At 38.3% G+C, this 13545-nt stretch overlaps 1 protein-coding gene across 8 annotated transcripts in view; it reads left to right on the top strand.

Moving 5' to 3' along the window:
* Nucleotides 1–13545, top strand: part of ppargc1a (peroxisome proliferator-activated receptor gamma, coactivator 1 alpha) — a 92528-nt gene that overhangs the window by 57034 nt on the left and 21949 nt on the right. For all 8 annotated transcript variants that reach the window (XM_087262397.1, XM_087262395.1, XM_087262399.1 and 5 more), the window contains exons 8-9: nt 3877–4909; nt 11712–11804. In XM_087262397.1, the coding sequence (XP_087118523.1) occupies nt 3877–4909; nt 11712–11804 (1126 nt within the window). The remainder of the gene's footprint in view (nt 1–3876; nt 4910–11711; nt 11805–13545) is intronic.

Genomic DNA, 13545 nt, shown 5'->3' with positions numbered 1-13545 from the left:
ATATATATATATATATATATATATATATATATATATATATATATATATATATATATATATATATATATATATATATATATATATTAGAGGTTAAATGACTTTAGATTTTTGGAAGTCGACTTTTGTTATCAAATTCGAGTCGAGACCGACTATGACTAATGACTTCATCAATAAAACAAAACATGCAAATGTTTTGCAGCATGCCACAATTTGTGATTTATTTGCAGAAAATATATACACAGCTCATAACGCATTGCAAAAACAATTCACCATTACCAGTGACTAATTTTAGTTCTAAACAAATGCATTGCAAACACTTTCATTTAGTTAATAATGCAACATTAGCCCTCGGGCTATTTTTTACTGTTATTAAAATGCAGTCAACACATTGATCACTGCACGTTATAGTAATATATTTTAATGCAAAAACAATGCATAAGTTCTCAGCAACAAGATTCATGTGAAGTTATTTATAACATAATGCACGAAACACAAAGGATATAGCATTAAGTCATATAACCCTGTCAGAGATTTGCTCAGATGGATAATTTACCGCTATGATCGTGCGCGCTAGAAAGCTGCTTAAAATCCTGCTGAAGGTTGCTGGCTCATCTTGGATATCAGAAGTCTCCTTGCTGCACATCTACACCGCGTTCACAGGAATGATGTTTACACACGCTGTGAAGTTTGTCACACCTTCGCGGCTGCGCACTTCACGGTTTCTGCACGCTTCACAGTTCATTCAAAAAATATGTCCTATACTTTGCAAAGGGTAATCGCCAAATAGATTACTTTTCCAAGGTTGCGTAAACGTGATTGGCTATCGTCTGTTCTAGGGTATTTGTATGGAGTGATCTAACTGGCATCTGTTTGACAATTTAAAGTTCACTCAGAGTTCATATAAATCTTTGTCGCTGACATAAGAAAAACAACATGTAAAAAATTACTTTAGGTAATCTGAGGACAGTTTCATTCACTGAACCACCTCAGTGTCCAAAGCTGGCATGTAGTTCAGGTCAAAAAACACTCAATCTGCGCTGCACGGCTAGTCGACACCAATCAAAAGTGTCACATCAGAGCATTAACGTTGACTAGATTAGTCGATTTCTAGTCAATAAGCGATTATTCGACTAGTCGATGCAACCCCTAATATGTATATATATATATATATATATATATATATATATATATATATATATATACTAGGGGTTGCACCGACTAGCCGAATAATCTCTAATCAACTAGAAAACATATTTATGTATGAAATCATCTCGACTAGAAATCCTATTAATATATGTCGGCGCAATAGCCTAGTGGTTAGCGCGCCGACATATGTGCAGTAGCATGTCAGGGCGTCCCAAGTTCGAATCCCAGCTCAAGGACATTTCCCTACCCTACCCCCCTCTTTCTCTCCAACTTAGCTTCCTGTCTAAATACTTTCCTATGTAATAAAGGCCATAACTAAATCTTAATATATATATATATATATATATATATATATATATATATATATATATATATACATAATTTTTTTGACATGTTGGTAAATGTAATTAAACCCATACGAAGTGTATGTCAGCTAGTTCTAAAACACAACACTTCAGCAGTTCTCCCCTTTTTCACTTTCTTTTTCTCAGCATAAATCATGCAGGTAATTATTTCTGTATCCCCCGTGCAGAGATTAATCATTTCAGGTCAATAAAAACAAAATGGCTGCCCTTTTCCTCTCACAATGTGTCATGGTGAATGGGCCATTTGGTATTCACTTACTGCAAGGTAATGGCCCTCATTGTAGAGGGTTGACCTAGCCTGAGGGTACAATGCAACACTATGTAAGGTGCATTTGCTCAAACGTGGATTATTTCATAAATGTCAAAGAAGCCGCACATTTTGTGACTTCTACCATAAGTGTTTGTCATTTCTGACTTAAAGATGTATTTTAACTTTTAGGATTAAAGTCATAGAAGGTCACTTTTATGACCTATCCTGTAGTCTGCCTTAAAGCAAACCCTTTAAAATTGGAGTAATCATAATGGGGCGAGGCAGTGGCGCAGTAGGTAGTGCTGTCGCCTCACAGCAAGAAGGTCGCTGGTCCCAACACACGCTCAGTTGGCGTTTCTGTGTGGAGTTTGCATGTTCTCCCTGTCTTCGTGTGGGTTTCCTCCGGGTTATAGGCTAAATTGTCCGTAGTGTATGAGTGTGTGTGTGTGAATGTGTGTGTGGATGTTTCCCAGAGATGGGTTGTGGCTGGAAGGGCATCCGCTGCATAAAAACTTGCTGGATAAGTTGGCGGTTCATTCCGCTGTGGTGACCCCGGATTAATAAAGGGACTAAGCCGACAAGAAATTGAATGAATGAATGAATAACTAATCATAATAATAATAAACAAGTCCATGTAAAGACGGATAAAAGTCCAAAGTCATAACATATACTACTGTTGGGGCTTGTTTATCATGCCAACAGTGTGAGGAAGCTGTTGAATTATAAAATGGCCAGGTTTTTCCTCTGCAGAGCAGAACACATTGACACCTGCAGAATCGCCAGTGCTATGAAAGTGCCAGATTTAATACCGTTCCCTAATCCCCATCCCTCTAATAGATTAACTTGAGCGGGGGTTCCTTTAATTATGGTATCATATGACACCCAGGTCAGTGTGCGTTACGTTCCTTGCATGGCATTTTAAGATTACCGCAGGGATCAGTTCTGTAAGCTTTAAGCAATAATTCGTTCAGAGGTCCCCTTGTAATTCACACCCTGCCAGAAACAGACGAGAGAACCCACTGCTATATGATTAGTGTTCGTATCTGTGCGCATTCATCATGGCTGCCTTTATGTAATGCCATGTAATGTAATTTATGTAATGTAATGTAAAGGCGATAATGGTCCTTGGTTTATGACCCTTCATGCATTGTTTTGCCCAGATGGTGTTTGATTGGTGCAGCAGAAGTTCTTTTGGCAGTGCGTGCTTTCTTTTCATAGCTCATTGCATTGGCATGATGATAAATTTAGTCAAGGCCACTGTTGTTTTGTATGCCGAATCAGTCTTGCGCTGGCTGCGGTACTGTATCCATTTAATTTAGTGACTGACATAAATGAAGACAAAAAAAGATAGAGGAGGGGGATGTTCGAAATAATGGGCATTCTGTTTGAAAAATCTGCTTCAGGATAGGGTCGTAAAGGATGTGATCTTGAAAACATTCTGAAATGGCTGTCGCTTGATGCACTTAAAAAACACTCGGTGTTTAATCAAAATGAAAAAAAAATAATTTATAGAGAGCTTGTGATACAAGCTATGAATCAGGAAAGCAGAAATCAAAGACACGTTGATATAGAAAGAGAGAAGGAGAAGTGGAAGGAAATAATGAGGAACTACCCCTGGTTGTTTGTGCAAGTGCATTAACCAATGCCATAAAGCAGCACATCTCAAGACTTCCCATATAAGTGCCATCTGTTGGCACATAAATCTGTCAAGATGGTTGGGGTTCATGAGGAGAAAAGGTGGCAAAGATGAAGAGAATGATAACAGCTCCCGCATCACCGTGCTTTCATCGGAGTCCCATGAGGATAGCATTCGCGCATCTGTTGAAACCACCAGTCTTATCATTATAAGATCTGACTGTTTACTTTCTGATGAATTAGGATTGTTTACGGTCTGGAGGAAGTTTAATTGAGTAACTCTGTGTCTGTATCGCAGTGCAATCTGAGGTCACATTGATCTGTCAGGGTCGCAATAAAATGCGGATAAGGATTAGCCCTAAATGAAAGGGAATATTTTAATCAGGCTCGAGTGTTCAATCACTTAGAGACACTCTTGAGCACTGTTGAGGAATGAGAGTGATCCCGTTTGGTAAATCTTTTGTCTCTTCTTCCCTCCAGGTCTGACACCACCTACCACGCCTCCTCACAAAGCCAGTCAAGAGAACCCTTTCAAAGTATCACTCAAAAACAAGCTGTCTTCATGCTCTCCCTCGGCCCTGACAAGCAAAAGGCCCAGGCTGAGTAATGGGGGCTCTTGCCCTCAGCCAACCAGCGGCTCTATTCGGAAGGGCCCAGAGCAGACTGAGCTCTATGCCCAGCTGAGCAAGGCGTCCTCCACTATGCCCCAAGGGGGCTTGGAGGATCGTCGGGGCAAGCGGCCCATGCCCCGTGTCTTTGGCGATCATGACTATTGCCAATCTACAAGCACAAAACGAGACAGCACCACCCCAGCTGCAGTGGTACCCGGGCCAACAGAGGGCCGGCATGTGGAATGTAAAGACTTAAACATGCCAACCTCCACTACTACGACATCATCGTTGTCTTCCACCCCCCCTTCGTCTTCCTCACTGGCCAGGCAGCTTCAAGGCCTTTCCCCAACACCTCAGGAGGCTTGTCCGGACACATATGCTCACGTGCAGCACCACGACTCAAGCTCCAAAATGACAATGGACTGCAGTTCTGGTGGCAGGAAACTTCTTAGGGACCAGGAGATCCGGGACGAGCTCAACAAGCACTTTGGAAAGCCTCAGCAAGCCTTCTATAGCGGGGTAGTGGGAGAGCCGAGGGGCAAACAGCCAATTGAGGACAGTGACTCTGGGGATGAGTACCCGGGTCTACTCGGCGACTACATCCACCCAGGTCTGCCTGATTTCGAGGACCTGGAGGTAGGCCGGGAGCGCCTGTTCTACTTGGGGGAAGGTTCTCCACTCGAGCTGCTCCTCGAAGGGTCACCCTCCAGCTCCCCTTCCAGCAGTTCCTTTTCATGGTGCTCTGTCTCGCCTCCTTCCTCTCAGCTCTCCCCACAGCACCTCCGCTGGCCACGCTCCATCTCCCGCTCCCGTTCTCGTTCTTCATCTCACCACAGGCGCAGATCCCTCTCCAGGTCTCCCTACTCCCGCTCCGGGTCTCCCAGCAGCCGTTCTCCCTCTTGGTAAGTTCCAGTTGAACCGACCATTGTTGGGTGTAATTTGTTACTGTAATGAAATTACTTTACCTCTGAAAAGTGATGTGGGTGACACGGTGGCTCAGTGGTTAGCACTGTCACCTCACAGCAAGAAGTTTGCTGGTTCGAGTCTTGGCCGGGTCAGTTAGCCTTTCAGAGTTTGTATGTTCTCCACATGTTCACATGGGTTTCCTCCGGGTGCTCCGGTTTCCCCCACAAGTCCAAAGACATGTGCTATTGGTGAATTGGGTAAGCTAAATTGTCCGTATTGAACGTGTGTGAATGAGTGTGTATGGATGTTTCTCAATACTTGGTTGCAGCTGGAAGGGCATCCGCTGTGTAAAACATATGCTAGATAGTTGGCGATTCATTCCGCTCTGGTAACCCCTGATAAATAAAGGAACTAAACCGAAGGAAAATGAATAAATGAATGTAAAGCAAGGGTTACTTAAGGTCACTGAATTACAATTACGTACAATATACTTGCTTAAATGCTGTGCATAGAGTCAACACTTCTATATAAATCAATTCAGAGACATAGAGAAATTGTATTTTTGCTTATACAAATTTATTTAACAGATTAATAATATTTTTTTCAATTAAGTAAACTACATTTATTTGAACAATTAGTTCATGATAGTATAAGGCAGGGTTTTTCAAAGTCTAAGACAGTGGGCCTCCCTTTTGACACAACTTATCCATTGGCGCCCCCTCCTCCCAAACACGCACGCACACACACACACACACACACACAAAAAGTTCTGGAGGTTTTCCTGCTACCTCATCATGCTTGGATTCAAGGTGTCGCCGAAGTTTAGCGGGTCTCATGCTGTTATTAGCCAAAATATCTTGACAAACCACACATAAAAGTCGGGGTTCATCATCTGGTCCTGTCCATGTAAATCCTAAACTCAAATACTGATCATCATATCGTCGTCTTTTGGGTTTGAGCCCTGAACTTGAAGGCTTTGAATCGGGGGGTCTCAGAAACCGATCCATTGTATTAGCAGGCATATCCCTGTATTGGCGGGCTTGCCAAACAGAAGCGAATTCACAGCTATGGCCTTCTGGGTAAAAAAGGTTTTCTTATTTTTGACGTATTATTTTTTTAGCTTTGTTTAATTAAAACGTTTAAAAATAATAAAAAATACATATAATAATTAAACTTAATAATTATATTTTTATTATATAATATTTTTTCCCGCGCCTCCCCTGACATGCTCTGGCGCCCCCCAGGGGAGGCGCGCCTCACAATTTGAAAACCCCTGGTATAAGGTATACATTCAGAGAACCCCAGTACAGTGGTCCCTCGCTATAACGCGGTTCACTTTTCGTGGCTTCGCAGTTTCGCAGATTTTTTTCGTGTAATTTGACATGCCTTTTTTTTCGACAGCGCATTGTGTTCTGCATCCTGATTGGCTATAGACTATTGTCAGTCAATCTCCTCCATGTCTCCTGTACAGTACAATATGCATTCAGCTTGTCAGATTTACATAAATCGTTAATCGCTAGCTGTGTGATTCTGAAGAGCTGTTTTCTTCTCACAATGTCGACGAAACAGTCGAAAGGCACCCGCAGTAGCACCTAAAAGGCAGAGGAAGATGCTTACCATCGCACAAAAAGTTGAACTTCTGGACATGCTAAAGGAAGGTAGAAGTTACGCGGCTGTAGGGCGCCATTACGGAATAAATAAATGAAGATCAAATGTTTGTTCATTTCCCAGAGATGGGTTGCGGCTGGAAAGGCATCCGCTGCGTAAAAACTTGCTGGATAAGTTGGCGGTTCATTCCGCTGTGGCGAACCCGAATTAATAAAGGGACTAAGCCGACAAGAAAATGAATGAATGAATGAATGAATGAATGAATGAATGAATGTTTGTTCATTCTATGATACTGGGCTTATTTTTATACGAAGGTTTGAACTTTGAGAGTGTTAAAACGAGAGAGAAAAGTGTGAAAATGTTAATGCCTGTCTGAGAAAAGAGTATATAGTTTGTAGTGAGGGGTTTTACAGCCTTAAATAATCTATAATAATTATAAAAAATAAAGCTGACTACTGCATGGATTTCGCCTATTGCAGGTTATTTTTAGAACGTAACGAATAACGAGGAACCACTGTTATTGTATATATCGTTGATATTTTGCTTACTAAATCAAATTTTCAACTAAAGAGGGATAGATTTATCTGACAATTGTTCATGTTTAAGAAAAGTCATGTCAATATATGTATAAAATATGATGCTTATATATTGTTTAAAATTTAAGGCCCAATCCGCAACGACGCGTAGCGCAAGCTCTGATTGGTCAGCTTGGTAGCGCTGACGAGTCTGGGCGGGACCGAGAGCCGCGTGAATGGCGCGAGCCCAATGTAGCGATTGTTTACAAGTGTGGAGTCCCGTGAAGGAGCTCCGGATGGAAAGTTTTGTTTTGTGTTTACCTCATAGTTAAAGTTGTTGCACGTCCGTCGGTTCCTGCCTCAAAATGAGCGGGTTTGAGCCACTTGTACATCCCGGAAGTGTTCAGGAAAATCAAAACAGCACCGAAGAAACTCGACACAGAGGAACATTTACATCTCACTGCCAACTAGCGTTTCAGAAGTGTTAATGCAGACCAACAGAGACAGCGCACAGAAGTATAAATGCACAGCTGCATGCGTTGCATGCGCCATGGGATACGCTGGTCACTTGACGCAGAAGTATAAACCAGGCTTAAGGGGAAGGGGTAGATACCCCTTCGAACAGAGATTTTTCAGAACCAAACCAAGGGGTAAGAAAATTTCTTTGAATACACAAGCCACAACGGCAGCATACAGTAGTTGCACCCGGAAGTAAGAAGATCCACAAATTATTATTATTATTATTATTTTATTTTTTTTGTCATTATTACGAATTTTATACAATTAAAAAAGAATTGGGATTGGGCTAAAGTGTTCATTTAATTTAAATAAAACTGAGATGTCCTGTTTGACTCAAGTTTAAATAACTAAGAGTTTCTAATGCTTTTGTATTCATCTGCATTTTTAATAATGAGTCAAGTCATTTAATTACTTATTGAGGAACTAAATTACTTTCCAGGCAAGGTAAATTGAAAATTAAAATAATACTAGTTTAGGGAAGTAATTGCTTTTTTGAAGTAACTTACCCAACACTCAGCCTACAAACTTTCTCTGAAGCACGTTTACCGAGCAATCTTTTTGGACACAAATCCACACGTCTCAGCAGGAGGGGCTGTAGAGAAGGTAAACATCTTTCTGTGGCTGTCATTGCAATAAAGAGAGAGCCTGGGTCTCACAGCATGGCCACTGAAGTCGTTACAGCTGATTTTGCAAAATCAGAGAAGAACTGCGCACAATAGACAGTAAGCATTGGCTTTGAGAGACACAAGATAAAATGAGCTTGGAAGATAAACAGTGTCTTCGATGGTAAATTGCTCATCTACGCACTTGCAGCATTCATGCTGCTACACCAAATGAGCCGATCCAAACCTGAGTTAAGACATTCACTCACCATTATAGCAATACACTGTCTTTTTATAAATCGCAGACGCGCCTTCAGAGGAGTTTTGAAGTTTCATTTACAGGTTTTTCATCTCTCATCATTCGCGAGCAGTGCGGATGACAAATAGAGTCCAGCAGAGTCATTTCTTGGGCAAACAAGCTTGTGTCACTTGTGAAACTTGAGAGACTTATGGAAGTCTCACATTGTTTCCTCAGTGGACCTTCCTCCTATTAGCGTGAATTTTAGATTAATTTCGTTCCAGCGCTCTTTGATGGGGCTCTGTTGTTTTTAGTAGCAGCTGTTGTTTTGCTCGACAGTGCTGCCCGCTCCATCCCCGCGAGATGAAAGAAACGCCCACTGAGTGAAGTGCTGGACACTTTAAAGTGGGTTACATCCAGATAGCACTCCAGCAAGACAATATTTACTCTAGCGCATTTCAATCTATATATTTTAGTAGCACATGTTTAAGGGCTTATACTGAGGAGACGATTCAGAAGATTTCTCAGATTTTAATATCTAGTGGCCATATTAGTAAGTGTTTCAATAGATTCGACATCTGAACTATCCCATCAGCATTGTTTATTCTATTGCCCATGTCTGTTTTTAAAGTTTATATATATATATATATATATATATATATATATATATATATATATATATATATATATATATATATATATATATATATAAATATATAACTATATATATATATATATATATATATATATATATATATATATATATATATATATATATATATATATATATATATATGTATATAGTGCTCAGCATATATGAGTACACCCCTCACAAATCTCTCTTTTAAGTTTATTATTTTAACAGGAAGCTATACAATATTATATTTGTGCATATACGTTATATTAGTCAGTACTGAAGCCAAATCTGGAGCTTATCTAGAGAAATAGCTTACGATAACGGTCCAAAAACAAGTACATCCAAATTTAAATGTTAGAGAAAAATATTAAATATAAATTTAAAAAAGAGGAAAAATCAAGAGAAGCAAAACAATTCTAAAAATTTAGTTTAAATTGTGTAGTTTATAATTTATTTTTGCAATATTTTGCTTAAATTTAATAGTATTATCTTTCAATTTCTAAATATGTGTGGTGAGTAAAATATTATTTTAAAGAACATATCTGTTTATAAATCTTTTTTGTGTAAATGCACCGAAATACATTGCCTATATTTACTGAGAAATGGATAAAAATTTTCACTTTCAAAATGGGGTGTACTCAATTATGCTGACCACTATAAATATATATATATATATATATATATATATATATATATATATATATATATATATATATATATATATATATATATATATATATATATATATATATATATACACTAATAAATAAATAAATACACTTCCACCAAAAATGAGCTAATGACATTGAGTAAATGCTTAAAGCACGTAGTACACCATCAAATAAATAGATTTGCTTATGACCAGCTAAGACCAGGCTGGAAATGGCTGGAAACCAGCCAGGAAATGGCCAAAACCCCTCTAAAACCAGCCTGGTTGACCAGCTAAAACCAGCCAACCAGCCTAGGCTGGTTTAAGCTGTTTTTTTTCAGTAGGGTTTGCATTACCTATACATCTGATAAGCTTTTTATATTAATGGACAATGCACAGACATGGATATTTCACAATGTTTTTACACCACATTATTTGAATCTACCAAATTTGGTTTACAATGTTTACATTGCTCTACTTACATTAAATCTAAATCCCAAATATCAGAAATGACAATAGATTCTAAAGATTTAATTAATGTCAGTTTTAATGTTATTGATTAATACACTTACTCAACAGATTTCATTCATTCATTTTCCTTCTGCTTTTTCCTTATAACAGCAGAATGAACCGCCACCTACTTGACAGATTTAGATATTTTTTTTAATTTCAGGTGGTTTGTGTAATGTGTTTTATGTTTGGTGAACCAATTTGCAATTGCATCTTTAGTGATTTTCACTTAATTACACTGTCTTGTCTCAATAGGTTGATTTAGAGGTTTTTGCAAAAAAAAAAAAAAAAAGCAAAAGAGGATTTAGCTTGTTTTGACGCAAAATAAATTTTTTTTTTCTAATAAAAACAAAGAATTGTCTAAAGTGACATTTATGACAAAAAAGTTATTTTATTTACTAGCTAATAACCTTTTTATTACATATAAAATGAAATTTCTGAACCTAATCAGAGTATCCTGATAGAAAATGCTCATATACAAGAAAAGAGGTCTGATGGATTTAGACGGTTTTGTACTAGAACACTTCATATATACATATATTTATATGTATATGTACATATAATACATACATATATATGTATATGTACACTGCTACAAATGTGATATTGTGTTTATATATATATATATATATATATATATATATATATATATATATATATATATATATATATATATATATATATTTATATTTATATTTATAATATATTTATACATATATTGCGTTTATAGTTTGAAGGCATAATTGTGTATATAAAAACAAAATCAAACATGGAGAGTCTCAAAAACCCTTTTGTATGAGGAACTACTTTCTTCCGGATTCAAATCATAAGCTAACAGTTAAACAGCTGAGCGTGCATCTTTTAAATTTCAGATCTGTAGTGTCTGCTTTTTACTGGCTGTATGTGGGCGGAGTAATACACAAAGGGTAAAGAGGCTGTAGGAGTTCTGATATTGCAGAATATCGCACACGGCTATCAGCCAATCAGATTTGAGAACCAGACAGAACTGTTGTATAAATATATATATATATATATATATATATATATATATATATATATATATATATATATGTATATATGTATATATATATATATATATATATATATATATATATATATATATATATATATATATATATATATATATATATATTAAAGGGAAAGATGACTCAAAAAATTCAAATGCTATCATTTACTCAGTTTTCACTTGCTCAAAACCTCCTTTCATTTCTTTCCTCTGTTGAAAGATGCTGGTTACAGGAACTCATTGACTTCTACAGTAGGGAAAAAAATGCTATGGAAGTCAATGGGTGCCAACAACCAGCATTCTTTAAAACATTTTATTTCGTGTTCAACAGAAGAAAGAAACCTTTAAGGATTTAAAAGCACTTGAGGGAGAATAAATGATGGGCTAATTGTTTTGTTTGGGTAAACTATATATGCGATTTAATATAGTTAACGTTTGACTTTTTATATATTTTTCAACAAAACGATCCTGTTCTCTTTCTGCTTGTACGCAGGTCTCCTCGCAACATGGACGAAAGCACTTTCACTCCCAGGATTTGTGGAAACCCTCAGTCCCAGTCGCATTCTCTTTTTGGTCGGAGACCCAGGTTATTACACACTCTTCAATATAATCTTATGCTAGGAATTGCTGATCTGTGTATATGCAGACTGGTGTATAAGACAGACTTAAATAAGTGCTGCAAGAGAATGTACTGTGTCTGCAATACTTTCAGAGTCTGTCCTTATGCAAAGGAAGCAAGTCACTTGCTGACTCTGTCTAATTGATATGATGAGTTATGATGATGCATCATTTCAAGGCCTTAACTTTCAGAACTTTTACAATAAAGCTTCCGTTGGCAAGAGCTGCTGGCATTAGGGACCCGCTACCTCCCAGCTACACCTTTTCCCTGATGGTGCTTTAGTCCGCTCATATGGTGCTTTTTACACCATGTTGCCTCTATTGCAAATGGCTGTAGAAAAAGTTGCACTTTTTGGACGTAAAGTTCAAACTAAGCAAAAAGTAATGGCATGTGAAGTTGTGCTGACAGACACAGCTGCCAAATTTTCTGCCATATTCCCTTAAGAGTCCCGCTATTGGGAGCTGTAACCTTTCGCGATGTAATGAGACATCTTATTAATGTGTTTGTTTGTCTTCGCCGCTAAGAAGAATGGAAAACAGTCTGCTCTGAGCTTGCTGATTCCCAAGGCCACTTGAGCAAAACAGCAAACAATACATCTATGTACTCTGAGAAACATTTTTCGGTTGCTCAGAGGTTGCTGTTTCACAGCTCCAACCTTATCAGTTAGGTTTTATTTTCAATGGTTTGATTGGGAGCAAAGATCTATGCACTCGATGATTAAGCAATACAACAAGTGAAAAGAAAAACTCATGCTTCGGCTATGAGCCTTTACAAGTGTAATGATGATCTCTTGCTGCTTATGAACTCATTTCCTAATCAGAGTCACAGATCTCGTTTTAGTGTCGTTAGGTGCACATCCTAAGAATTTGAATGAAAAAAATATACATAGAAAGAAGATAAAAAAGTAAATAACTAAAATAGACATTTAAAAAAAATTAATAAGGGTGGCCCAGCCGGAGTCCTGACTTAAATCCAATTGAGAATCTGTGGGGGGAGCTAAAAATTGGGGTGATGATTAGAAGACCCTCCAAACATTAACACATTGCAGTGTCCCAGCCAGAACCCTGCCTTAAATCCAATTGAGAATCCTTGGAGGGAGCTAAAAATCAGGGGGATGACAAGGAGACCCTCCAAACATTAACATATTGCAGTGGCCCAGCCAGAGTCCTGACTTAAATCCAATTGAGAATTTGTGGAGGGAGCTAAAAATCAGGGGAATGACAAGGAGACCCTCCAAACATTAACATATTGCAGTGGCCCAGCCAGAACCCTGACTTATATGCAATTGAGAATCTGTAGAGGGATCTAAAAATCAGGGGGATGGCAAGGAGACCCTCCAAACATGAACATATTGCAGTGGCCCTGCCAGAACCCTGACTTATATGCAATTTAGAATCTGTAGAGGGATCTAAAAATCAGCGGGATGACAAGGAGGCCCTCCAAACATTAACATATTGCAGTGGCCCAGCCAGAGTCCTGACTTATATGCAATTGAGAATCTGTAGAGGGATCTAAAAATCAGCGGGATGACAAGGAGACCCTCCAAACATTAACATATTGCAGTGGCCCTGCCAGAACCCTGACTTATATGCAATTGAGAATCTGTAGAGGGATCTAAAAATCAGCGGGATGACAAGGAGACCCTCCAAACATTAACATATTGCAGTGGCCCAGCCAGAGTCCTGACTTATATGCAATTGAGAATCTG

Source organism: Danio rerio, chromosome 7, assembly GCF_052040795.2.
Source record: "Danio rerio strain M-AB ecotype USA chromosome 7, GRCz13ab, whole genome shotgun sequence".
NCBI classification, from domain to species: Eukaryota; Metazoa; Chordata; class Actinopteri; order Cypriniformes; family Danionidae; genus Danio; species Danio rerio.
The sequence above is the reverse complement of the archived record's forward strand: the minus strand, read 5'-3'. Positions and strand labels throughout refer to the sequence as shown.